General features: G+C 45.1%; 1 protein-coding gene and 1 long non-coding RNA gene across 2 annotated transcripts; both read left to right on the plus strand.

Moving 5' to 3' along the window:
* The first annotated feature begins 3038 nt into the window (after positions 1–3038).
* Positions 3039–6500, plus strand: LOC144949481 (uncharacterized). Its single transcript, XR_013640281.1, has 3 exons — positions 3039–3128; positions 4991–5177; positions 6378–6500. It is a non-coding gene; the product is annotated as an uncharacterized LOC144949481 (long non-coding RNA).
* A 1220-nt stretch (positions 6501–7720) lies between these two features.
* On the plus strand, positions 7721–17373 carry LOC144949598 (uncharacterized). The gene is made up of 7 exons (XM_078879557.1): positions 7721–7758; positions 8569–8651; positions 10198–10265; positions 11653–11757; positions 12281–12371; positions 12849–12935; positions 14159–17373. The coding sequence occupies exons 3-7, from the start codon at positions 10201–10203 to the stop codon at positions 14228–14230; spliced, it is 420 nt and encodes a 139-aa protein (XP_078735683.1). The 5' UTR covers positions 7721–7758; positions 8569–8651; positions 10198–10200; the 3' UTR covers positions 14231–17373.
* The last annotated feature ends 6477 nt before the right edge of the window (positions 17374–23850 follow it).

Consider the following 23850-nt stretch of genomic DNA (forward strand, 5'->3'; position numbering starts at 1 on the left):
ACGTGACAGAAGGCCCACATATATATATGAAGTCCTCTGTAGGGTAGCGTTATTGACGAATGTGTTGAGATGTTAAGTATGCCAACGCATTAACTGAGCTATACACAGTAATTTTTCAGAAGCGACCTGGCCACACATAGCTCAACGGAAGTGGCTTACGTGGAAATTTGTAGCAGCCAAATACTCTAACACGCAGCTTTCTCAATGTAGAAGGAAAAACCAGAGGACCCGGAGAAAAATCCCCGCGACCACGGAGAGAGACACGTAAAAAATTAACCCATAAAAACAAAGCTTTTCACTATAAATCCTTTTATGCGTGGCGGCTAGAGTCCTCTCGTCCTCTGGCTTGAGATGGCTGCCACCTATGGGTCAGATGATTGCCTGCCACCATTAAGCAATTGGTAATTAAATATTATTTATTTTTTCCTAAAAAGTGTAAAATTTTCACGAAAATAAATTGTCACGCACAACGAGTCTGTGTGCAAAATGTCAGCTCGATTGGATCACGGGAAGTGGGTTAAAAAACGACCGAAAGATTTGCACGGTCGTAAGCGCGCAAGCAAGCAAGCAAACTTAATATAAAGGATAAAAAAAAAACAAATATACAGCAGGCGTTAGGGTCGGGATTGATCCCAGGACATTCTGTATACCAGGCGAGGTAGCTAACGTCTCGCCACCGTAGCCCCGCGTCATAATGTGACAAGAGAATGGTCGGGATCGAACCTGCGACCTCCTGCATATCAGGGGAGGGGGATGACATCTCGTTCCCACGGCGCACATTCGCAAAATGACCGTGGGGTGGCGCTCCCTTACAGCTGACAACTCTTGTGCCAGGGTTGTAAATTCCACATAGCAATGTTTGCGGTTTTAGCCATATAAGGACGATTGAATTAAATTTCGAATTAAAGCTTTCGTGACTGCAGGGATTCATCTTGTTGGTTCTTTCGGTAAAGTCACGTAGAAGGGAAATAATAAAATTGAAACACATTCAGACGCTGTCTTTCCGACAGACCTGGTCTTCACCTGAGGACGGCTGCTTGCGTTGTGGCCGAAACGTCGTGAGAATTATTTTAATATGTTTATTTTTATTATTTTATTATTTCCCTTCTACCTGACTTTACCGAAAGAACCAAGAAGACGGTTGCATTATTTGCCGTTTATTTTAGGGGTATTTTCGCGAAATCGTTTGGAATTTCGACTATAAAGCTGCAGGTGCTGCCTTGGTTGGCAGTAGGTTGACTCAGCCACAAATGAAGGATTGCACTTAACGAAAAGTTAAGTTACTAGACAGCCTTCAAAAATACATTTAGTAAAACGTAATTCTCATCAGGCCCAATGGTTTAAAGCTCTCGTGACTGCAGGGATTCATATTATTTGTTCTTTCGGTAAAGTCACGTAGAAGGGAAATAATAAAATAATAAACATTAAACAATAAAATTATCACGACGTTTCGACGGCAACACAAGCAATCGTCATCAGGTGTGAAATCCACAGCAAGAAAATGTATTGTTTTATATTTTTATTATTTTATTATTTCCCTTCTATCTTAATTTTTAGAACTTTCGTGACTGCAGGAAATATTATTTGGTTCTTTCGGTTAAGTCACGTCTAAAGATAAAATAATAAATTAAATTAAATAATAGAATACGACGTTTCGATTGCAACACAAGCAATCATCATCAGGTATAATGAAACAGCGACATAAAATCTAACCAGAAAACTATAGACAGACATATTAGCAGACAGATATCACCAAGATACATAGCGAGAGCAACACAGGTAACAGAGAGGGGTGATCGTCTCTGTGTGGTGGCCTTAAATAGACAGAGGGGGGGGCGGAGGCAGAGAGAGGGAGGGGGGTTACAAACGTCGTATTCTATTATTTAATTTAATTTATTATTTTATCTTTAGACGTGACTTAACCGAAAGAACCAAATAATAATTCCTGCAGTCACGAAAGTTCTAAAAATTAAGATTGAACCACTTCTACGGGGAAGTTTTAAGCTTATCTTTTTTCTCTCTCTCTGGCGACTTGTTTTCTCTGCCTGTGTCCTCTTTAGAATGTTCACACTTAAATTCTAACTTAGCAATCTTTGAAATACGTAATCAACCAGGCTATGCGTTAATTGTGTGTTGACCGACCCTCTGTATTGTATTACATTACATTTCGATATTTTACTAGGTTATTTAATTTGAGTGTGTCCTTCTCCTGATTTTCAGGCTTGCTTGCCGTGTCATCGTACTTGCAGCACCACGTCTGTTGACCACTCATTGATATGCTAATTTTTTCTCTAACCCTCCTCCCTCTCTCTGCCTCCGCCCCCCCCTCTGTCTATTTAAGGCCACCCCACAGAGACGATCACCCCTCTCTGTTACCTGTGTTACTCTCGCTATGTATCTTGGTGATATCTGTCTGCTAATATGTCTGTCTATAGTTTTCTGGTTAGATTTTATGTCGCTGTTTCATTATACCTGATGATGATTGCTTGTGTTGCAATCGAAACGTCGTATTCTATTATTTAATTTAATTTATTATTTTATCTTTAGACGTGACTTAACCGAAAGAACCAAATAATATTTCCCTTCTACGTGACTTTACCGAAAGAACAAAGAATATATATATAGGCCCAATGGTGTTAAGTGTTCTCTCCAACCCTTATTATGAACACTCTATCTGTGGAAGCGTTGTTTATTTGCGAATAATATATAATATATCTTTATCTTTTAAGGGCAGCGTTTGAACGTGTGGAGACGCGAAGTTAGTTGCGTACTTACGTCACAAGGAGGTATAACGCGGTGACGTCATCGCGTCACCTGTTCGTTCGTAACGTAACGAGGTGACGTCCCTGCGTTAGCGTTGGGAGACGCGCTGACGTCACTGGCAAAGACAACCAATCCTTAAGTCTGTCACGCAGGTTATGACGCCATCACGCACGGCGTTGATGCGTGCAGAACCACCCTTAAGTTGGTCACGCACGGGTGTGACGTCATCACGCACGGCGATAATTGTGCGTGATGACGTCCCTCCCGGCGGGGTCCGGCTCTACTCTGATTGGTCCGTTCAAAGTCAATGGCGGTTAACGGACGGGTTTCTGAGCGCGGCAATTTTCGTGATTCCTCCAGACCCGGTGAATATTTCGTTTACGAGTTGTCAAAAGTGAGCTTAGACATTCTTTTTAACAGCTTAGTTTATTTATGTACACAACGTTACAATCGTGAAAGGGGGTAGGGGGGGTTGGGGGTTAGGCGGACCACTGTCATAGTTAGAATTGTTGCAACGTTAGCGGCGCTCTCCGAGGCCCTCAGTGGCCTAGGCCTAAGGGCTAAAGTAAGATCGCTAAGCGTGTGCGCTTAAGACATTATAGACACGTATCTATAAGTATGCGATTGTTGTCAGGCACCTTACATTGAGGCGCTGTGTAAATATTGTGTAAGATAAGAGAGGCGTTCGTGTCGTAGTTTTGCTATGCCTCGTTAATGAGTTGCAGACGGTTTTGCTTGTACGGTCGATAGCGGTGGATTGAGCATGACCGATGATTGCAATGTTGTGGTGTGAGATGGTGGCTCTGGGATAACTATATAATTGTATACATTATAGGATAGGATGTGAGGTAATACTGCCCGCCGGTTGGCGCGCGTGCTTTTGGTTGTTTAAATGTTATGTCCATACTTTTTGGTTCTTTCGGTAAAGTCACGTAGGTTTAAGATAAAATTAATCGCGACGATGTTATGTTCAATTTTAACTCTTGTTGTTTTGGAATCTGATTTTCTTGGAGCTGCCTGTTGTTGTGTTTAGTTTGCTGTTGTGATTAGCTTGTTTTCCTCCGATTAGCGCTGTTGGCTACGGATGGTGCGAAAGAAGTTAAATGTATACATTTCGCGCGGCTCAGAAACTGGCGAGTTTGTGTGATGTTTCTATGATGTGTGATGTTTCTGTGATGAGTGATGTTTCTGTGATGTGTGTTGTCTCTGTGATGAGTGATGTTTCTGTGATGTGTGATGTTTCTATGATGAGTGATGTTTCTATGATGTGATGTTTCTGTGATGTGTGATCTTTCTGTGATGTGTGTTGTTTCTGTGATGAGTGATGTTTCTATGATGAGTGATGTTTCTATGATGTGTGTTATCTCTGTGATGAGTGATGTTTCTATGGTGGGTGATGTTTCTGTGATGTGTGATGTTTCTGTGATGAGTGTTGTTTCTGTGATGAGTGATGTTTCTGTGATGAGTGATGTTTCTGTGATGAGTGTTGTTTCTGTGATGAGTGATGTTTCTATGGTGGGTGATGTTTCTGTGATGAGTGATGTTTCTGTGATGAGTGATGTTTCTATGATGAGTGATGTTTCTATGGTGGGTGATGTTTCTGTGATGAGTGATGTTTCTGTGATGAGTGTTGTTTCTATGATGTGTGATGTTTCTGTGATGAGTGATGTTTGTATGATGAGTGATGTTTCTATGATGAGTGATTTTTCTGTGATATTTGAGTGATGAGTGATGTTTCTGTGATGTGTGATGTTTCTATGATGTGTGATGTTTCTGTGATGAGTGATGTTTCTGTGATATTTGTGTGATGAGTGATGTTTCTGTGATGAGTGTTGTTTCTGTGATGAGTGATGTTTCTGTGATGAGTGATGTTTCTGTGATGAGTGATGTTTCTGTGATGAGTGATGTTTCTGTGATGTGTGTTGTTTCTGTGATGAGTGATGTTTCTGTGATGAGTGATGTTTCTGTGATGTGTGTTGTTTCTGTGATGAGTGATGTTTCTGTGATGAGTGATGTTTCTGTGATGTGTGTTGTTTCTGTGATGAGTGATGTTTCTGTGATGAGTTATGTTTCTGTGATGAGTGATGTTCCTGTGATGAGTGATGTTTCTGTGATGAGTGATGTTTGTGTGATGAGTGATGTTTGTATGATGAGTGATGTTCTATGATGAGTGATTTTTCTGTGATGTGTCTCAAGTTTTGTTCGTCCCCCCCCCCCTCCTTAACAGAGTTAGAGTAGCGCCGGAGACGAGGGCAGACCAGACGGCGTGGACATGGGGCCCAAACGGCGAGCGGCCAAGAAATCGACACGGGCACAGAAATCGGGCCTGTCCATAAGCAATGATGTGACCAGGGAACATAACAAGATGAAGCAGGAGAAACTGGCGGGCTTTATTGCAGACTTTGGCCTGGCAGGTATGACGGGACTTCTGCTTTTTTTATAGGATGGGATTGTGGGGGGCGGGGGGGGGCCTTTTTCCTTCCTGATGGCTGAAAAGGATTGTCAGATTACTTTGGGGGGGGGGGCGGGGGGCACACGCAACAACTCATCTCTTCTGTCACTGCAAGAGGCCTTTGCGGTGGAGAAGTGACCGAGCATGTTAAAACAGTCATGCCACGTTAAACAATATTCCCCTCTTTGTGCCCATTAGCACAGCTGTGATGCTTTCAGTGACAGATAACATAGATCATGAGTACACTTTATATTTGCGTAATTCTTATTCAGCAAGGCTGTCGAGAAGACCCTGTGTTTCACAGTAAGGGGTGGTGTTGCTGTGTAGTTTTACCAAATTTGTAAAAAAATGTAAGTAATTTTTTAATGTTGACCATGATGCCTAGTACACCTTTGCTCACAGTTATTTTAATAACATCACGGGGGGGATCTTTAACGTCGACTTTTAAGCAGACGGCGTGTATTTACGATATAGATACGTCCGCAATATTAACCATGGCAGTTGTACTGCTCGAACCACGTGTCTCTGCAAGGGATGCCGTGAGATGTTAACTACCTCGCCAGGTATACAGGAGGTCGTCGGTTCGATCTCGAACCTGACATTTGTCTATTTGAAGTTTGCATATTTTCCCTGTGGTGGTGTGGATTTTTCTCCGGGTCCTCCGGTTTTCCCCTCCGCATTTAGAAACACTCGTTCAGAGTATTTGGCTGCTATACATTTCCACACTATGATAAGCTACTTCGTTGAGCTATAATTTGTGGTAGTTTTTAAGTGCGCTGTCCTTGAAGTTGATTGGTCCACACCCGAGACAGCTTTCCTTAGAGCCTAGTCTCACATGGTGTTGGACCAGATGACGCCAAAAGGCATTATGACTGCAGGTATTGTGGTCTATGCAAACATGACTCCTTGTAAAAAAGGTGTCCGTTTTGTTGCCAGATAAAAGGGTAAAAAGCCAATTATCATATTTTTTACTGGCAAATGAGGTTCCAATGGTGTAAAAGCTCCATCGCTGTCCATTGTGCTGCAGGTCGGCCTGCCGCGGCCAGAGGCCATGTGACAGGAAGTCGCTGGTGGTTTGCCGTTGGAATCTGGTGTTTTGATATGCCTCTGTTGAACACGTTGACCAATGCCAGGGGAGGTGCTGTGTCCCTTTGTGTTGCAGTTGAGGAGCATCTGGCCATGATAACCAACGTTTTGAATTCCTACCTCGTTCAAGTGGACAAGGCACATATCAACCTCCTCATGAAGGCTCCGGGCTCCTTGTTGAACACAAATTATCTCAAGTTTAAAGGTATTCGCAGTGCCTATCATGGGGTACAGCTGTTGAACGATTCCCATTGTGTCATTTTCCACGATACGATATGATATTACAGTTCACATTATCAAGTTTCTATTGAATGTGTGCTTTGGTGCAATTCAGGTTTAGATTAAGAGTGATGGAAAGTTTTTTAACTACGGTTTTCTAAACATGAGCTTTCCTTGAGTCTATGTAACTGTGCAGTCTATATACAATGCATATATCACACACCTGTCAGAAAATTATGACATTGTATAAATCGCCTTGCCATCAACTATTCTGGAAAACGTTTTGCAGAGCACTAAGTCAATGATTAATGGAAGTTTTTTTTGTACTGTAATTATTGTTGTGAATGTTTACTTGTGTTGTTTTATAAATATTTGGCCAGGAAGCGAGAAAAATGTTAACTATTTCCATGTCAAAAATAGTCTCGAGTACCTGCTTAAATTTGCAACCCGTTCCAAAGTGCTTCATGTGATTGTGGGCTGTATTATGTATGTATGTATGTTGAACTTATTTCGCACCGTACGTAGCCAACCATGCTAATCAGAGGTGCGGAAGGACAACAAACTAAACACAAAAAGCAGTTGTAGAGAAATGAGTTTTCAGTCTAGATGATTTACAAGTGTATAGCTCCAGTAGCTTCCTAATATCAGAAGGGAGAGCGTTCCAGATGTCCGCAGAAGCGCATCTGAAAGTACGCAATGCTGTGACCGCCTTTGTTCGATGGGCAGTCAAAAGCAGCTTGCGTATGAGTGCAGTTGTGGGACATGTTCAGTTAGATTACGGAAGTGGGCAGCTTTGAACAAATAGCACGCTCGAGTTTATCATGCGTAACTCTTTTCCATGAGCTTTACTTACAATGAACCTTCTTGCATACTTAAGGACAATGCTTTTTTTCTCTCTGTGTTCTGTTCGTCTTTTGCATCCAAATATGGCAAAGCTGCAATGGTAAGTGTTTACTTTTGCATTTATTTAGTTGCATTCACAATTACTTTTTGTACCAATTTGCCATTTTATAATTTTGCACTTGAATGGCATCGTTTGCTTCCCTCACTAACGATACCGTGCCTCAGGATTTAATGCCGCGTTGAAATCCTCCGAAAGTCGAGTAACCATCAATTTGCGCATTGTAAACGTGGACTTAAATTTTGCGAAGGGGCACCTAACATTTACTTTCTTTTTTGCCTGTCGCATGACCAGAAGAAAGAAGATACGGTGTCTGACGATGGGATTGATAAATCGGGTGAGACGGTAAACGAATGTCCTGAGCAATCTTGGGTCATCAACACTAAAGCGACAAAAGGCAATGTTCTTTCACTTACCTTCAGCACATCACGAAGTTACACTGTGAAATATTTAACCCTCTAATGAAGTCTTTGAGAATTGTCATTGGATTAACGAGGAAGAATAGTTCCTCGTTTCTTTAGTTTGCAATCCTTGGTTTTTATCTTGCAAATGTTCTTTCACACGAGTGCTTAAGATGGTTAAGTTAACTTTGCATTCATTTATTTGAGTTGGACAAAATTAACGTATGTTGTTCATGACAGTGGATGTTAGTCTATCATACTGTGACGAGATGCAATAATAATCCAAATAAGAACGGCTCACTTGTTTACACGTTAGCGAACAAGTAAACAACCCGATTGCTTGGCGACGTATAGCAATTATGGATTGTGTTTAATCACGTGTTGCCTTGAACAGTCCTTCATATCTCCAGCCCTTTGTCAATCCACTGCTGTGCAAGAGCCTACCCATTGCTTGATGGTCCGTGGCCGGTTATTTGAGCATACTTTACCACACTGGTCAGTGCAGATTGGTGATATTGGGCAGTATAGAAGTGCGTCACGACGTTGACTTTGGCTGCTGCGGCGCTGCCTGTAATCGCCTGTTGCGGATGGGTGGTTCACGCATCTTAAGTTGCTGTTCAGGCTTTTAAACCCCGCTTTGCTCCCGATTGCTAGAAAGATCGGGAGCATTCTGGCCGATTTGGTACAAGGTGATGTGCGCCCGTCGGGCGTTGTCCCAATGTCTCCTTTGTTTTCATCGTTTGCAGCGGAGTTGCTGCCTTCCAGCAAGGCCGGCGGTGGCCAAGGCTCCAAATTAATTCTAACCGTGAAGAGGAGACCAGCCAAAAAGGTGAGGCACATGTAATGCATAATGAAGGTTTTTCCAAATTTACCGTTTGTATTATCGGGATGAATAAGATGCACTGTTTCCCTTCCCCCCCACACCAATTTAAAGCACTATTTAGCGCTGCGCTTTAGAATGCGGCATGTGCCATCGCAGGCCCACTTGCAGTGTTAAGCACAAATAAATTCGATGAACATTATTGGCACCGGATACATTCATCGTCACCACAAAGCCATTTCCACCATTACTAAATTCTCCAGATTTGAAACACACTTTTTTTTCTTAATTTCACTACTCTATGTGTATACAGTAAAACCTTGGATTGCGAGCATAATTCGTTCCGGAAACGCGTTTGTCATCCAAAGCACTCGTATATCAGTTGTGATCACGTGACGCTCGGCAGACGAAGCGTATACATGTACTACTCGTATTGCAAGACCTCGCTCGTTTATCAAATTAATATTTATTTAAAAAATTTGCTCGTCTTGCAAAACACTCGCAGACCAAGTTACTCGCAATCCAAGGTTTTACTGTATATATTTTACATCTTTGTTTCTCCGTTTCCAGGAATGTCTAATTTTCGTCATTTTTTTCTCAAAAATTACCAGAGTTTGGTATGCGTCTTGCTTTCCCGAGCTCCTTGTGATCCAGTGAACATGGTATCCTCATACTCTTAGGGTTTTTTGGTAAGTCACGTAGGTAAAAAGTAAATAATAAAAATAAAAAATATTAGAAAAAATTATAGAAATAAAATAATTATTTTATAAAAAAAATACTAGAAAAATTTATAGAAATAAAGTATTTTTTTTTACCTACATGACTTTACCGAAAAAACCTAAGAGTATGAATTCTTGCAGTCACGAAAGCTTAAAAAATCTATGGTATCGTCATTCACCACTGTTCTGTCCCCTATTTTGCTATTAGTTGATCTGTGTGCAGTGCAGTCATCCCCACGTATCTGCAGTGCTGCAGTGAGCACAGTCGCCTGCAAAACAAGCTCAGACTTGTCACACACACGCGAGTCCATTCACCGTGAATGTTTAGCCCTCCATTCATCTCCAGCTATGAGACAAACCGGCTCCATATGTGACACTTGCCTGAAGCTCTACACACACGTGGCTGATTTTTGTTGTTGCTGTTTACAAACTTATAGGTGTGCGGGTATCGGTGGATGTGATTGTTCATGTGTGTGTGCGCGTGGGACAACATGGGGGGAGGTGCGGTAGTGTAGTGGTTAGCGCACTGCGCTACCAACCCAGCGACCCGCGTGCGTTCCCGCTCAAGACCAATAACAGTGGCGTGCATTTGGTGTGCGCTGGGTAGACAAGAGCTGGCCAGGTGCAGAGTTGGCCACCCACCTTGTCGTGTGCCGCACCGGATTTCAAAGGTGCTCGCCTTCATGGGTGCTCGCTATGTAACGAAACAAAAAAACCCACCTTTATTATGGGTGTTAAAGGATATATGGGTGATTCTTTCATCTCTTTTTGTCCGATAGCACCAAATAGTGCTCGGTCCTGCGTATCATGCATGCGTCGTATCTCTCGTTCTTCAGGCTATGAACATGACGGAAATGAAGACTCGATTAACGTCCCAGTCGATCAAGAAGAGGACTTCGGAAAGGTTCGGGCAGCCCAGTTCATCGATTTACAAGCAATCTCATTGGTTTGACGTGTGGGGTGCAAAGACAGAGACCCCCTCCCCACCCATATAGCCTTAGCAGACTGTTCGGGCAAGTGCTGTTAGCGAGTACCTTTTTAACGGCAGTACGGCACACGAGGGGGTGCGTGGCCACCACCGCCCCTCGGCTGCCTTTGTCTCCCTAAGTAGCGATGGTTACACATACTCATTTGAGGCCGAGTCGACCTAGCCCAGGACCTGTTCATATAATCGTCACTGGTGTTGGCCGTGAGCGGGAATCGAACCGGGTGGCCATGTTCGTGGCGCAGGGCAGCTAACCGCCACACTACCGCTCCTCACACATGCGGAGTATTCCTTGAACCATGCGTGCCAATTTAAGGAAAGGCGCTAGCCGGGAATGGCAAAGCCCTCATTGTAGACCTGTACCTATCCTGCTGTTATTCACAAATTTTCAGAAGGGGGGGGTACTTTCACCGACAAGATATCATCAGTGTGAGGGCCCCCACACATTTGAAACCATTGTTGGGTTTGAAAGCAGCACGATGATGATGAGGGGGGGGGGGGGTGTGTTTTCACATTTATGTATTGTCAGTGGCCGCACGTCAGGGGCCGCACTGAAGGCCATCAGGAGCCGCCAGTGGCCCGCGGGCCTTGAAATGAAGAACACTGACCTAGGCTGTATGTCCCCAGGTTGCTAGACGTGTTTTTAAAGACTCCAAAACTCACATGTGCCACCCCCCGCCCCCCCCCCATAGCTCTCCAGTGAGGGTGACATCGCTGCGTCGACAGTGAAACCTACGGGAGTGACTTCGCCGTGACCTGGCTGCATTGTTAGTGAAGTGTTTAAATGCGTGTCGGAGACGCTGGGAAACAACACAGCCTCGGTGTAACTATCTACAAGATGAGAGCTGTTTGTTTCTTGGGTTGTGTGTGTTTTTGAACCCCCATTAGTGGTGCAAACTAAAAACGAAACTTAATTTAACCAGGTAAGGCCGTACTGAGCTTCATAGCTCTTTTTCAGAAGCAACCGGGCCGCAAATAATAACTCAAGAGAGTGGCTTATCATGTGGATATTTATAGCAGCAGCTGCCAAATACTCTAAATGCATGTTGATTAAAAGTTTGAAGGGAAAAACCCAGAGAAAATCCACACGACCATGGGGAGAACATGCCGAGTCCAAATATACAGGCATCAGGGTCGGGATCGAACCCACGACCTCCTGCATACCAGGTGAGGTAGTTAACATCTCACCACTGCTGCGCGTAGGTGAAGGTCTGCCCTCAATTCCTCTTTGTCTACGACTGTCAATTGTTTGGACGTGGAGAGCCGATTGTTGTGCTTGTGTTTTTATCTTCCATCACCTCCGTAGGCTCTTGAAGGCTCGGGTAACACCGGTCTCGAGCAAAGAGAGGTTCCTTGTGCCCAACTCAACCAGCCTGACCACTTCCATGAAGAAGTACCGGTTCAGCTCCAGGTGCGGCCAATTGAACGCCTTGAGTGTGCACGCTCAAGGTCTAGATTTCATTAGTTTTGTTGCAATTGTATGATTGCGGTGATGCTGATGAGGATGTTTTGTTTTTGGTGGTGGTGTTGATGATGATGCTAATCGTAGGTACAGGCGAAGGACAACAAACTAAACACATAAAGCAGTTATGAAGAAATTATTTTAAATCTAGATAACTTAAAAGTGCATTTCCTCCAGTGGCTTCCTAATATCGGAAGGAAGAGCATTCCAGACGGCCACAGAAACGCATCTTAAAGCACGCGATGCTGTGACCATCTTTGTTCGATGGTTTGCCGAAACCGTTGTGTGGATGACTGGAGTTTGCGTGATGGTTTATGCTCGACAAAATCAGCAAATTAGCTTTGGCCACGAAACGATGATTCTAATACTGATGATAGTGAGACCGATTCTAGCGATGGCGATGATGACTATGAATGGAGCTTGAGCCATTGATGAGCAGCTCGTGAACCTGCTTTTTTTTTTCCGCCCACAGCATGGCGTGGACATCGGGCGTGCAAATCTCACAGAATGGAGAGCCTTTCAACCATCAGCCCAGCATCAACCTGCCCTTGGCCGACGGTCAGGTGGGTGGTTTTTCTGGAAACCTTGACCCTTTTTCAGACCTCCTTCCTCTTGCACGGTGGCGAGATGTTAAATACCTCGCCTGGTATGCATGAGGTCACGGGTTCGATCCCAACCTTGACGCCTGTTGTTTGTTTGGAGTTTGCACGTTGTCCCCGTGGTCGCGTGGATTTTTCTCCGGGTCCTCCGGGTTTTTTCTCTCCACATTAAGAACGTGCATTTAGACTATTTAGCTCTTGCTATAAATGTCCACATTGTACGCCACTTTGTTGACCTTTTGAAAAGAGCTACGCAGCTCCTGTGAGCTTTGCCTCATCTTCCAATACTTGTAAACGAAAACCTTAGAAACGATGCAGTGTAAAAACAGAACTGAATATACAGGTGGGGCGGTAAAACAACAAATCAACTCTTGAATGGCTTGACCCCCGAGTCGCGACGATGTGAGTCCTTGAGACGAATGTGTGTTTTTCTTGGAGCAGGTCCTGTCATGTCCTTTGGACACCCCGCTGGATGAACTGAACGTGAATGTGGACAGCAACTTTCTGCACACAATGACGCAACTGAGGGTAACCATGAGCCACACACTCGCCGAGTTAAATTGAAGAATGTATCTGCTCTGAAGAATGACCACTGCCTGAAGTGTCACCCATTTGATGTATATTTACCTTTTTTCCTAATGTTATTGATGGCCGTATTGAGGTTTTTTTTTAACATGTCCTTGCGCACCGCTGCAATAGCGACAACATTTCGCCACTAGTGGCAGTGACTCGTCCCCATAGGGCTCGTGCCAGGCTCAATACACTTTAAGACCACGTGTCTTATCCCCTGACACACCTGGGTCTGTTGTGGGACAGACCTAGGAGTTATGTGTCGACTGAGTTGACTGGGCAGATGCACACCACCTGTGCTCCTCACCTGTGCCAACCTGCTCTGTTTTGACTGTTAACACTCAGCTTGTTTTTTGTGAGTGCGTGCTCCGCCCCGCGTTGTTGTTGGAGGGCGACTGCCCCCAACTGCTCAGGTAGCGTCCTCTGCCTCCTTCACAGTAGCAGTCATCATTTTGTCAGCTGATAATAGGCTAATGCTGCCCAACTGATTCTATGTGAAACCGCACCGCCCAGGTATGGGAACCTGACTGCACAACTGCCCAATTGCTCGTGGGAGTTGATTTCATGACGTAAATTGCTCAGGCAGGTACTTTTGTTTGGTGGTTCGACTCCCCCCCCCCCCCCCCATTAATGTCATGCGCCAGGTTCAGCGGTAGTCTCCCACTCCTTCACACAGTGAGCAGCAATTACCAGATCATCAGTATACACAACATGGTTGACAATAGAAAGCCACCCCTTGACCGCACCCGGACATTGATCAGCCTCCCATTGTATCTGTTCCAGATCGACATTAGTCTGGTGCCACCACTGAAAGATTCTAGAAGTAAGCGGTCAATCAAGCTGATTTCCAATAGGATTAATTAGAATAATGCACTTTGCGGTGCATTCCTGTGCTCAAATTCTCATTTCAATAGGATTAGCGAAGCCCTCAGGGAATGTAAGTGAGCAAGGCTATCAAAGGGATTGGCAAATGTTTAAAATTCCTGAACCTTGCAAGTCGGGTGGAGGGAGCTCACTTTTATTTTTGCCCTCGATGTATGAAGACAAAAGTGTGGTTCTGAACACACCCTCAATTTCCCCTCTTGCCAGTCGGAACCTGCTAATAGGCGGCACTCGAAACAAATACGACTACCAGCTTAAATGAGGATGTTCGTCTTTATCTCTTTTTTTTGTTCCCGCAGGATTATGTCAACAGCATCTGCAGCCAAGTCACGGCCTTGACGAATCCTGAGTCGCGCCCAGGGGCGCCGTAGGGAGGTGCCTGCTTGTGGCCTGTGGCCAACTCGGAAGAGACAATTCACTGTGCCGACACCTCCATGTAAAGTAAAAAAAACAACGAATCCGCAGCGAAGCACAATATATCTGCATTCCGGTGTAACTTGCGTAACATCGCCTGTGAGCACCGCCAAGATTGTCATTGAACGCAATCTGACGCAGTTATACGGTGTTTCTTTTCGATTTTCCGCGCGCAGCGTTGCCGTAACTATTCAGAGCTAAGGAATTGCCAAGGCGGCTACGGGAGGTGGGATTTAGCGTTGTGCCGCCTGCAATGACGCGGCGTGCTCCGTGGCGGCGAGACAGGCCGGCTTGATGCTTTCTCTTGTCGCACGCAGAGTTGGTTGCAAAAACCTTTGCACGGACACGTCTATTTGTTTTTAGAAGTCTGCCTGTTGGCCCAGTTTATTGTTGTTGCGATTAAAAATGTGTGAAAATGGTTGAGCTGTGAATGGCTCCACGTGGCATTCTAGGACCTGTGTTAATCTGATTGTGCATTGCTGGACTTGACAATACATTGATATGCTGTTGATTTTGTTAAATGTTTGTTAATTCCAGAACCTTAACACATCAACGTTACAATGCGCCCATGCAAACTTTTCTTTTTTTGCAACGGCGCATTTCTAAGTCTTAGCAGTGCCACGGGTGTTTTACACGATTTAATAGTGACGTATAAATTTTTATCCGGTCAATCGCGTGGGTGAAGTTTTACAAACATCTCTCGGCGGCTGCGAAAGTGACCAGGAGAACAGCGAGGGGGGGGCACAGCTGTGTTTGTTACCCATTCCATGTCCCCTTGTGTTCATGGAGCATTTGTGTATGATCATGCCTTGGAAATCGAATTGACCAAATCCAAACTCGGCACTCTTCTCACACCCGAAAGTATTGTGACTTTCATGTATTTTTAAATAAATTGCATAATTTTTTATTTAGACCTGCAGTTCTGTTCTGTCCCAGTGGTTGGAAAATGGAGTCTCGACGGGTACAGCTCCAAGTGTAGAATTGGGCGTTATTAATCTGAAGACGGCATTTATATATATTAACAAAATCAAATATTTCGTTCAATTCATTAAAGTCCAGATGGGGTCAATTGCCAAGTTCTTTTTGTGGAGGGCATTTGGTTTCGCTCGTGTAATTTTAACTTAATACATTGTTGCTCACAATGTTGAAATCCCAGCATCTGTCTCTGTGCTAACTCTGAAAAATGGTGACATATCAGTATGGTGCGCGCGTGGCGGTGAGTGTATCTCAATTGAATGAATTGTCACAAATTAAATGAGGGAATCCCACACAGCAACTGGCAGACTAATACCCGCTTGGATCGCCCTCTAGTGGAGACGACCCTGCCGTTAGCAGTGGCCCACCACCACCACCACTGCAGTTTGCAAGTTGTTTCAAATTTCACTCGCACGGTGGGTATTGTTCTCGCCACGGAGTGTACGGCGAGGCGTTGATATGATAGAGCCACACGCGCTTGAGACGGGAGCCAGAGGCATCGGCAGCCGTGTGTGGTACTCCCCCCACACCATACCCCCCCCCACCCCACCCTCGGTCGGCACTCGCGTGGAGGATTTTGTTCTCTCGAACTTTTGCGACGCGCTACTGCGGCATCTTCTTGATTGCGTTGGCAAAAGCTTGAGAGGTGGAAAAATAAAAACGGTTCCACACGTGGCCTGAACCCGTAAGGCCATGCGCGAATTACGAGTGGCTAAGAAAACCTAACGGTGCTCAATGTCCATTGTTAGACTTAGCAGGCTCCAAGTACAGATGCTCCACCCCCCCCCCCCATTTTAATTAAGGCCTCATTCAAGTTTTAGCCCTGAGCCGGTGTTCAGCCCTTGTTGTGATTTTTTTTATATTTAAGTGGTTGGCTGCGCGCAATACAATGTGGATGTCGCCACTTTGCCCTCCCTCGTTACCACAGCGGGGACATTTCTCGTCGAAATCAATTGTACTCAGCTGAACCTCGCCGTCTTAAATGTCCGTGACAGCAGCCGAGTGAGCGAGCGAGATTGTAACGACCATCCTCGCGGCGCCCATCGGGGCGGCCCCTCCCTTGTCGGACAACTCGACGAACTTACTTGGCTGTTCCTTGACAAATGAAATCATACCACATGCGTAATGCGGTAGTAGTATCTTTTTTATTATTCCGGTCGCTGGGTGCGTGTGCTTCATGGTGTGGGGGCTCCCCCACTCAGCAGTAGATTGACAAAAGTCTGTAAGTTATTCATTGCGTGGGTCTGTGTGTGAGCGGTGGTGGAGCGTTTTGCGCGCTGCGCTACGAACCCAGCGGCCCGGGCTTGGTTCCCGCTCACGGCCAACACCGGTGACGCTTACCTGAACTGGTCCTGGGCCTCCTCTAGGTCGGCTCATCCTCAAATGAGTACCTGGCGCAGCGGTGTGTAAACATCGCTACTGGGGAAAGAAAGGTGGCCGGGCGTGGTGTTGGTCACCCACCCTCTCGTGTGCCGTGCTAGCCTTCGTAGGTGCTACTCGCTAACAGCCCCGAGGCCAGTCCCGTTACGTTTGGTGGGCTATGTTGGCACAAAAGCCCGAGCCGCTGCCTATGATCGCCTCTAAGGCACAGAGAGAGAATGAGGAGAATATCTTGGCAATGCTGAGGCAAAGGGGGAGAACGACATGTAAAATATCTTGAGCGGTGTGTTACTTACGTAATTTACTTTCAGGTTTCCCAAGACGGCAACTCGGTTGGTAATCCAGGACCGGTGATCGTCGCACTTTACCATACCCGCTTCGTCTCGTGTGTCCACAATCAAGACTACCGTCACGCGCATATACCACCGTCTTTGCCGTTCCAGTCCTTTTAATTTTTTAAATGTTTTGTGGTGGAACCAGATAAACGATGCTGTGTCTAGCTATGCCGTGGCTTTTATTTCGTGAGTTTTTTTTCCGCAATTGATGTTGGCGTGGGAATTTTTTAGTATTTGTCTCGAGAGGCTTTTATTTTACGCCGCCGCTTTGGTTGTTGTACACTGCATAACATCGTCGCCGTACGCTTGTTTCTCAAACACGTGTAAGCGGAATGGGATGTTCATAAAAACGTTGTAATCCTATCTATCTTCATGTATTATTTGTTTTGTTCTGTCAACGTCTGTAAATAAAGCAAGAAAGGGTTAACCGATTCACAAAGCATCGGAGATTTACGCTACACGGGAGGGGGGGCATTTATTTGCTTCGAAGAATGCATCTCTCGTGCCGGCTCCCATTAGGCAGTGTGAACAGAGGGGGCATGTTTTATGTAAGTTTAAGTCGACACATTCCTGCTGCGGAGGGAGCTGGTAGGAACGTTGGGTTGCTCGGTCAATGGCCAGGGTCAACGGCGGCGTGGTGTATTCCGCAAATATGGCCGACTGTGAGGGTGGGCATAAGCCGGCTTGAGTAGGTTAAACGTTGAGTTTTATAAGGGCACCACGGGGTGACCAGCCCCACCACCCACCCAGCCCCACCCTCCCCACCCAGCCCCTCCCCACCCTCTCCACCCCTCCCATTTTTGGATGGACGACGGACGGACACAATAATCCCCTGTGGGCTGGTGTAACCAGGAGGTTCCTATCAGTATAACTGGCTGTGATGTTTCCATCCTACCTTCCGATGTTAGTAGTTATTTTCCACTCTGGTTTTACATGAACAGGTTAAATGTCTTTACATGAACAGGTTAAATGTCTCACTAACACAGCCACCGCTGCTCGTTTTCCCTGATGTGTCAGTGGCTCTGCGACCTTACATTGACATGCAAATATCTCACAATACATGCAAATTTGTCACTTTAACATCAATAGCCCCGCCCACTTAACCTATGACCTTTGGGCTACAACCCATTTTAAACCTTTAAAACATCATGCCTCAGCAGCTTTCCTGCTATTTTTTTTATTTTTCTCCTGATGACGATTGCTTGTGTTGCGATCTAAACGTCGTCGTTTTTTGTTATTTTCTTTTAACCTATCTATGTGACTTTACCGAAAGACCCAAGAATATGAATTCCTGCAGTCACGAAAGCTTTAAGTCAAGAGTTATGTTCTATGTACTTTGCGTAGCTGCAATGCAGGGGATTACGTATGCTGCCTCTCACCAGGGGTCGCCAAAATGGTCTTTTTTTCCTCCACGGTTAAGGATTGAGACGTGGGCACATTTTGTGCCACATCAAATCGAACGGCGTGTTGACATTAATCGGGTACAATAACAGGAGGACCAAGACCACCGATAACGAAAATGGATGTAATGGCCACCTCGCTTGTACCCGGCTGTCCTGGTATTTGCCTACGAGCGCCGATTAACGTTTTGTCAAATTTTGGTTCTTTCGGTAAAAAAACCCGAAAGAACCAAGAAGATGAATCCCTGCAGTCACGAAAGCTTTAAATCGAAATTTAGTTTTGTCAAATGTTCTATAAAATTCTACTCTTTTGTTCTTTTGGTGAAGTCACGCCGGGAGACAAATAATAGATCGCGACGTTTCGATCGCAACACAAGCAAACGTCATCAGGTGGGACAACCGCAGCAAGAGCCGGGGCAGAGGTCGCAAACGGGTTTTTATTCCTTACCCGTACCCGGCCGCACCAGGGTCGCAAACGGGTACCCGTTCCCTACCCTTACCCTACCCGAAATGAGTGACAAACGGTGACTCACCAGTGACTCACGGCCTACCCGTACCCGGCTGCACCAGGGTCGCAAACGGGTACCTGTACCCGTACCTGGCCGGGTATCGGGTAGGGTACGGGTATTGGGTTGCGACCTCTGAGCCGGGGTGCTGCTCTCCTCGTTCGGGTGGTGTTGGCTGAACCCCCGTCCCGACTCGAGGTGGAGAGCCCAAGAGATAGCCGAGGCAAGCAACAGTTCTAGCCTGAGGTCCGCGTGTAGGGACATCGACCTCTGGTGTAAACCGTTATCCCTTGTGTTAATAAACCGGCGCAAGCCCTTACTAAGGGCTCCGTCTTCGAGTCGTTCTGCACTAAACAACACAAGGAATGCTTGAGTTGGTGAAACAAGATACCAAAAAATCGCATCGCAATTTTAATCATTGCAATAGCGTGCGCGTTGTGCCGCGCGCTAGTCAGATCTGCTTCTGATGTTTCCCTGCACATGGCTGGGAGCTTGAATCCTAAAATGCACCGGGGGGGAGAGCTTCCACGGCACAACCACGAAAACAAAGTCCAACAATAAAGTCGAGCAATTCGAAGTTGTGCGAGAAATTAAAACGTTTGAGGGTGAATGTTTTTTTTAAAGCTAGATTAAAGCTAAAGTGGAAGGCAACCATCAAACAATGATTGCGATACAAATGACCAGGGGATATAAATCCACAATTGTGTCTTTAGAAGCCAAGTTAAACGTCGGACATGCCAGAGCGGTTTCCCAGGACTGCGACTCATCCCGGATGAAGACAGTCCCTGAATCTTGTGTCAAATCCTCTCAGCGCATAGCAAAGGATACATATTTTTGACACATCTTAAGTTGGATCACATTTGATATGAAACCGGCAACCCGAGTTCGTTTCGTAAACCATCACGCAAACTCTGGTCTTCTTTGCAGCGGCTTTTGTCTGGCCATCGAACAAAGACGGTCACCGCATCGCGCGCTTTCGGATGACGCTTCTGCGGCCGTCTGGAACGTTCTTCCGATATTAGGAAGCCAATACACTTAAGTCCTCCAGATTGAAAACTCATTGCTTCAGAGCTGATTTTTGAGTTTGGTTGTCCTTCCCCCGCACTTCCGATTAGCACAATTGGCTATGTATGGTGCGAAATAAGTTCTACATGCATGCAAACAATTGGTAGCAGTGATATCAGAGTACGTGCGGTGCAAAAGAAGTTCAACAAACATGCACTCGGTTGCAGTGATATCAGAAATGTCCCTTCCCTCTTCCCCCCCGTTCACCAACCCACACTTGTGATTGCGGTAAAGCAGTATTGTTCAACAACCCCACGAACGATCTGGTGTGGAGATATATTCATCCAACGGTGTTTTTTTTGTGATATACATACAAGCCAGCTAAACTGAATGACAATTTCGAAAGGAAATGTTTTGACGATACATTAATTAAACAATGCACTCCCTGCAAAGAGAATGGAAAGTGGCAGCCTGGGGTTTTTTTGTGTGTGTGTAGTGTTCACGATTTTCAAGCGAGTGGCTCCCATTTAATTTGAAGCACATGGTTCAGTGGAAAAAAAACTGAGGGTACAACCATCATGACGCGCTGAGGTTTGTGCATGTTTATAAACACCATCGCCGTTTATTATTTTCTGTTCAACGCAGAGTTCCATTTGTTTTTCCTTCATGCCAAGAAGCTATGCAGGCTTGGTAAGGTACAGGACTGTTTGTTTAACGTATATTGTGACAGCACATCATTGGTGTTGGGTATTGCGGATGTCAAATGCACATTTAGGAATTTAAAAAATACACAATTCTCCGTGCAAATCCTTGGGGTTTGCAGATTTCATAAATTGTAGTTCTCGTTTTCATGGCACATCGAAGGAATGCTATTGGTGGGCAGAGAGGCGACGTCTCAGCTCGGCAAGCCTCGAGGCTTCCGACTTTTACCAGTTCGCAGGATAAATCGTTCCGTGGTGCTTCCTACCCATTCGTATCGGCAGCGCAGGAACAATGATTCCATTGTGCGTTATGTCGCTGTTGTGTCAGACATGGATTGCTTGTTTCAGCCGTGTATTTCCCTTTTTTTAAAGAAAACAATAAACCTATCAGAAGTTTCCGTTCGTCGCGTCGGCTTTCAATGGTCTCTCTTTAACTTCATGCCTTCCACGTATCTTGTGCAGCCACATAACCATTGACCGTAACATTTAGAAAACGTTGCAATGTTACTTCCCGAGTGATCTTGTAAGTTGTGCGGTAAATTTCAGTTCCCACACTGTACTCGCATTATTTATTTACTATCTACTTAAATGCGTTTATTCTGTTTTCAACGTGGCTTTAAATGTTCACATTTTTTGTTGCTGTAATCGACTGTAAATATATCCTGTGTAGTTGCCGTTATGCCACGTGTGTGTGAATTTTGTTTTGCTTATCCGGTGCATAAAGTGTGGAGTGAATTATCAGCGTGACTGCTGCAGTTGCCAGCAGTATTCATGTTGTGAAATCCCAATGGGGAACTTAATGAGCATTATCATATCCATAGCGCCTCGGCTTTGCACATTTCAGGCAATGTCCTTCATTCTTGCGCCACCACGACTGACTGTAAACGCCGTTTAAAGCGCCTGCGTTTTGGTGCAGCCTGGCAAGCGGACCCTCCTTCCAAGAGAAGTCGCAGTAAAACGTCGTCACGTACATTGCTTGTAGTTTTCTCTCCGGGCTTAAGCCCATGCCTTTAAAAAAAAACATCACTTTTTCGGCCTTAGAACATTTTCCGTCGTTAATAAACACTGGTATCGATCGACAGTGTAGTGCGCGAGTGGCTGTGAAAGTCATTGGAGAAGTGCAATTTTTTAACAACACAATAGTGCGTGTATCAGAGTTTTTTATTCGGCGATGGGTATGGTCAGCCAGATCAGTGGTTCTTGATGCTGAATCAGACAGACGGCCTACATTATCCCAAATTGTGCACGTGAATTGAAGCCTCTGTTGCAGCCTTGAAGCTTTCGTGACTGCAAGTATTCATATTCTTAGGGGTTTTTTTCGGTAAAGTCACGTAGGTAAAAAATTAAAATTAATAAAAGTAAAATAAAAATCACGACGTTTCGGAGGCAACACAAGCTTCCGTCTTCAGGTGGAACCGTCACAGCACGCTTGCTGTCGTGATTTTTATTTTACTTTTATTAATTTGAATTTTTTACCTACGTGACTTTACTGAAAAAAACCCTAAGAATATGAAGCCTTGTTCAAGTTTATTTTGCTCAACCAGGTGAGAACCTCGACCAGGATAGGGTCGTTTGCAAGCGACTTGGGGCATTAGTCTGGCAGTCCGGGGAGGGCAACGATTGGGATTAAAATGTGGACTTTGACGGCAGCCACATCAATAAGCCTTTTGTTGCGAATGTCGTCAATAGGATCTTTAGGATCCACTTATTACACCTTGCAGCAATGACCAGGGTGGGCCGCTGGAATCGAACCACCAACCTCTGAACAGCAAGCTGCAAACGTGCTGCGACCGCTGAACCGTGTCACCCCCAACCATCATCAATTCCTCCCACATTAGCAAAGTCACGGGTATTTACTGCACTGGGCTTCCAGTTTCACAATACAGTTCAAAAATCCTATTGTTAACTTACAAAGCAGTGAACAATCTTGCCCCAGCCAACAACATTGCACCTGTGTGTCCCTTCAAGGTCCCCAAGATCTGGGCATGATGCAGATGTTCTCTCCGAATTCCTGGGTCGAGGTTTCGGTTAATGGGTGACCGAGATTTTTCTCGTGTCGCCCCCAGGCTCTGGAACGATATATCAGAGGGGGAACTCCGAGGCTGTGGACATTTTAGAAATGCGCCTTAAAACCTATTATTCCCTTTCCGCTTATTAAACTTAGTTCATTTAGTAAATGGTTATCCTGGTAGGAACCCACTGGTTCCACGGACGCAATAATCGAGGAGGGGCTGGGTGGGGAGGGTGGGGCTGGGTGGGGGATGGGAGGGGTGGGGTTGGGAGGCGCTGGTCACCCAGTGGTGCCCTTATAAAACTCAACGTTTAACCTACTCACGCCGGCTTGTGCCCACCCTCACAGTCGGGCATATTTGCGAAATACACCACGCCTCTGTTGACCCTGGCCATTGACCGAGCAACCCAACGTTCCTACCAGCTCCCTCCGCAGGAATGTGTTTTCAATGGATTTATATTATTTTATGCCGAGTGTCTGCTGCTGTGTCCTGTACAGCGCTTTGAGATCATTGATGAAAAGCCGCTACATAAGTATAATTATGGGCCTTCTCGAGTGTGGCGCCTAAGATGTGGAACTCTTCCACCGGCCCCGAAGATTAGCTCCGAGTATCGAAACAGTTTAGGAAACTCTGCAACTTTTTTTTCCCCTTTTAGCTTTTCCTCTCATTTTGATATTTTTTTATACATGCGTCTGGATTTTTCGGTCCGACTATCTTCGTTTAATGTATGTACTTTAAAGTATTGCGATGCCCTCTGTAGTGGGAGGTGAGTTTTTACTAAAAAAAAATATGGCGTGGAATTGGTATGCTATTCAAATCAATGAAATGCAGCGTTTCATAATGCATGTGGACTGAAAATAGCACATATTTGGTTGGACAAACCTGCTCCACAATACGTTTGTTATTACCATTTACGGCAGCCGATTTCCAGCGAGAACTTTGACCAATTCTGCGCTAGAAATACATTACAGTATTAAGACTTCGTCAGGAAACCTCTCGCATGTTTTGAAATTGGATTAAAAAAAAAACGCTATGGCAACATTAAGGCCCTACTGTGGTAAAAATTGGTTTCACAATATGCTGCGACCAGCACATTGAACAAAATAATTCCCGACACCAGATTTTACATTTTAAAAATACAAATAAAGCTGAACACACATTTACTAGCCATTGGATGAGGCTCTTGTTTTCGAAAAGGATGGATTCATCATACAATGTAAATAACACCACAGGGATAACAAAATAGTACATGAGACAATGCAA

The sequence above is a fragment of the Lampetra fluviatilis genome, chromosome 54 (assembly GCF_964198595.1).
Source record: "Lampetra fluviatilis chromosome 54, kcLamFluv1.1, whole genome shotgun sequence".
In the NCBI taxonomy this organism is placed as follows: Eukaryota; Metazoa; Chordata; class Hyperoartia; order Petromyzontiformes; family Petromyzontidae; genus Lampetra; species Lampetra fluviatilis.

Coding starts and splice junctions, on each gene's coding strand:
- LOC144949598 (XM_078879557.1), top strand. CDS start 10,201: ATGAACATGACGGAAATGAAGACTCGATTAACGTCCCAGTCGATCAAG. Junction 10,266..11,652: donor AAGAAGAGGACTTCGGAAAG/GTTCGGGCAGCC, acceptor TCACCTCCGTAG/GCTCTTGAAGGCTCGGGTAA. Junction 11,758..12,280: donor AAGTACCGGTTCAGCTCCAG/GTGCGGCCAATT, acceptor TTCCGCCCACAG/CATGGCGTGGACATCGGGCG.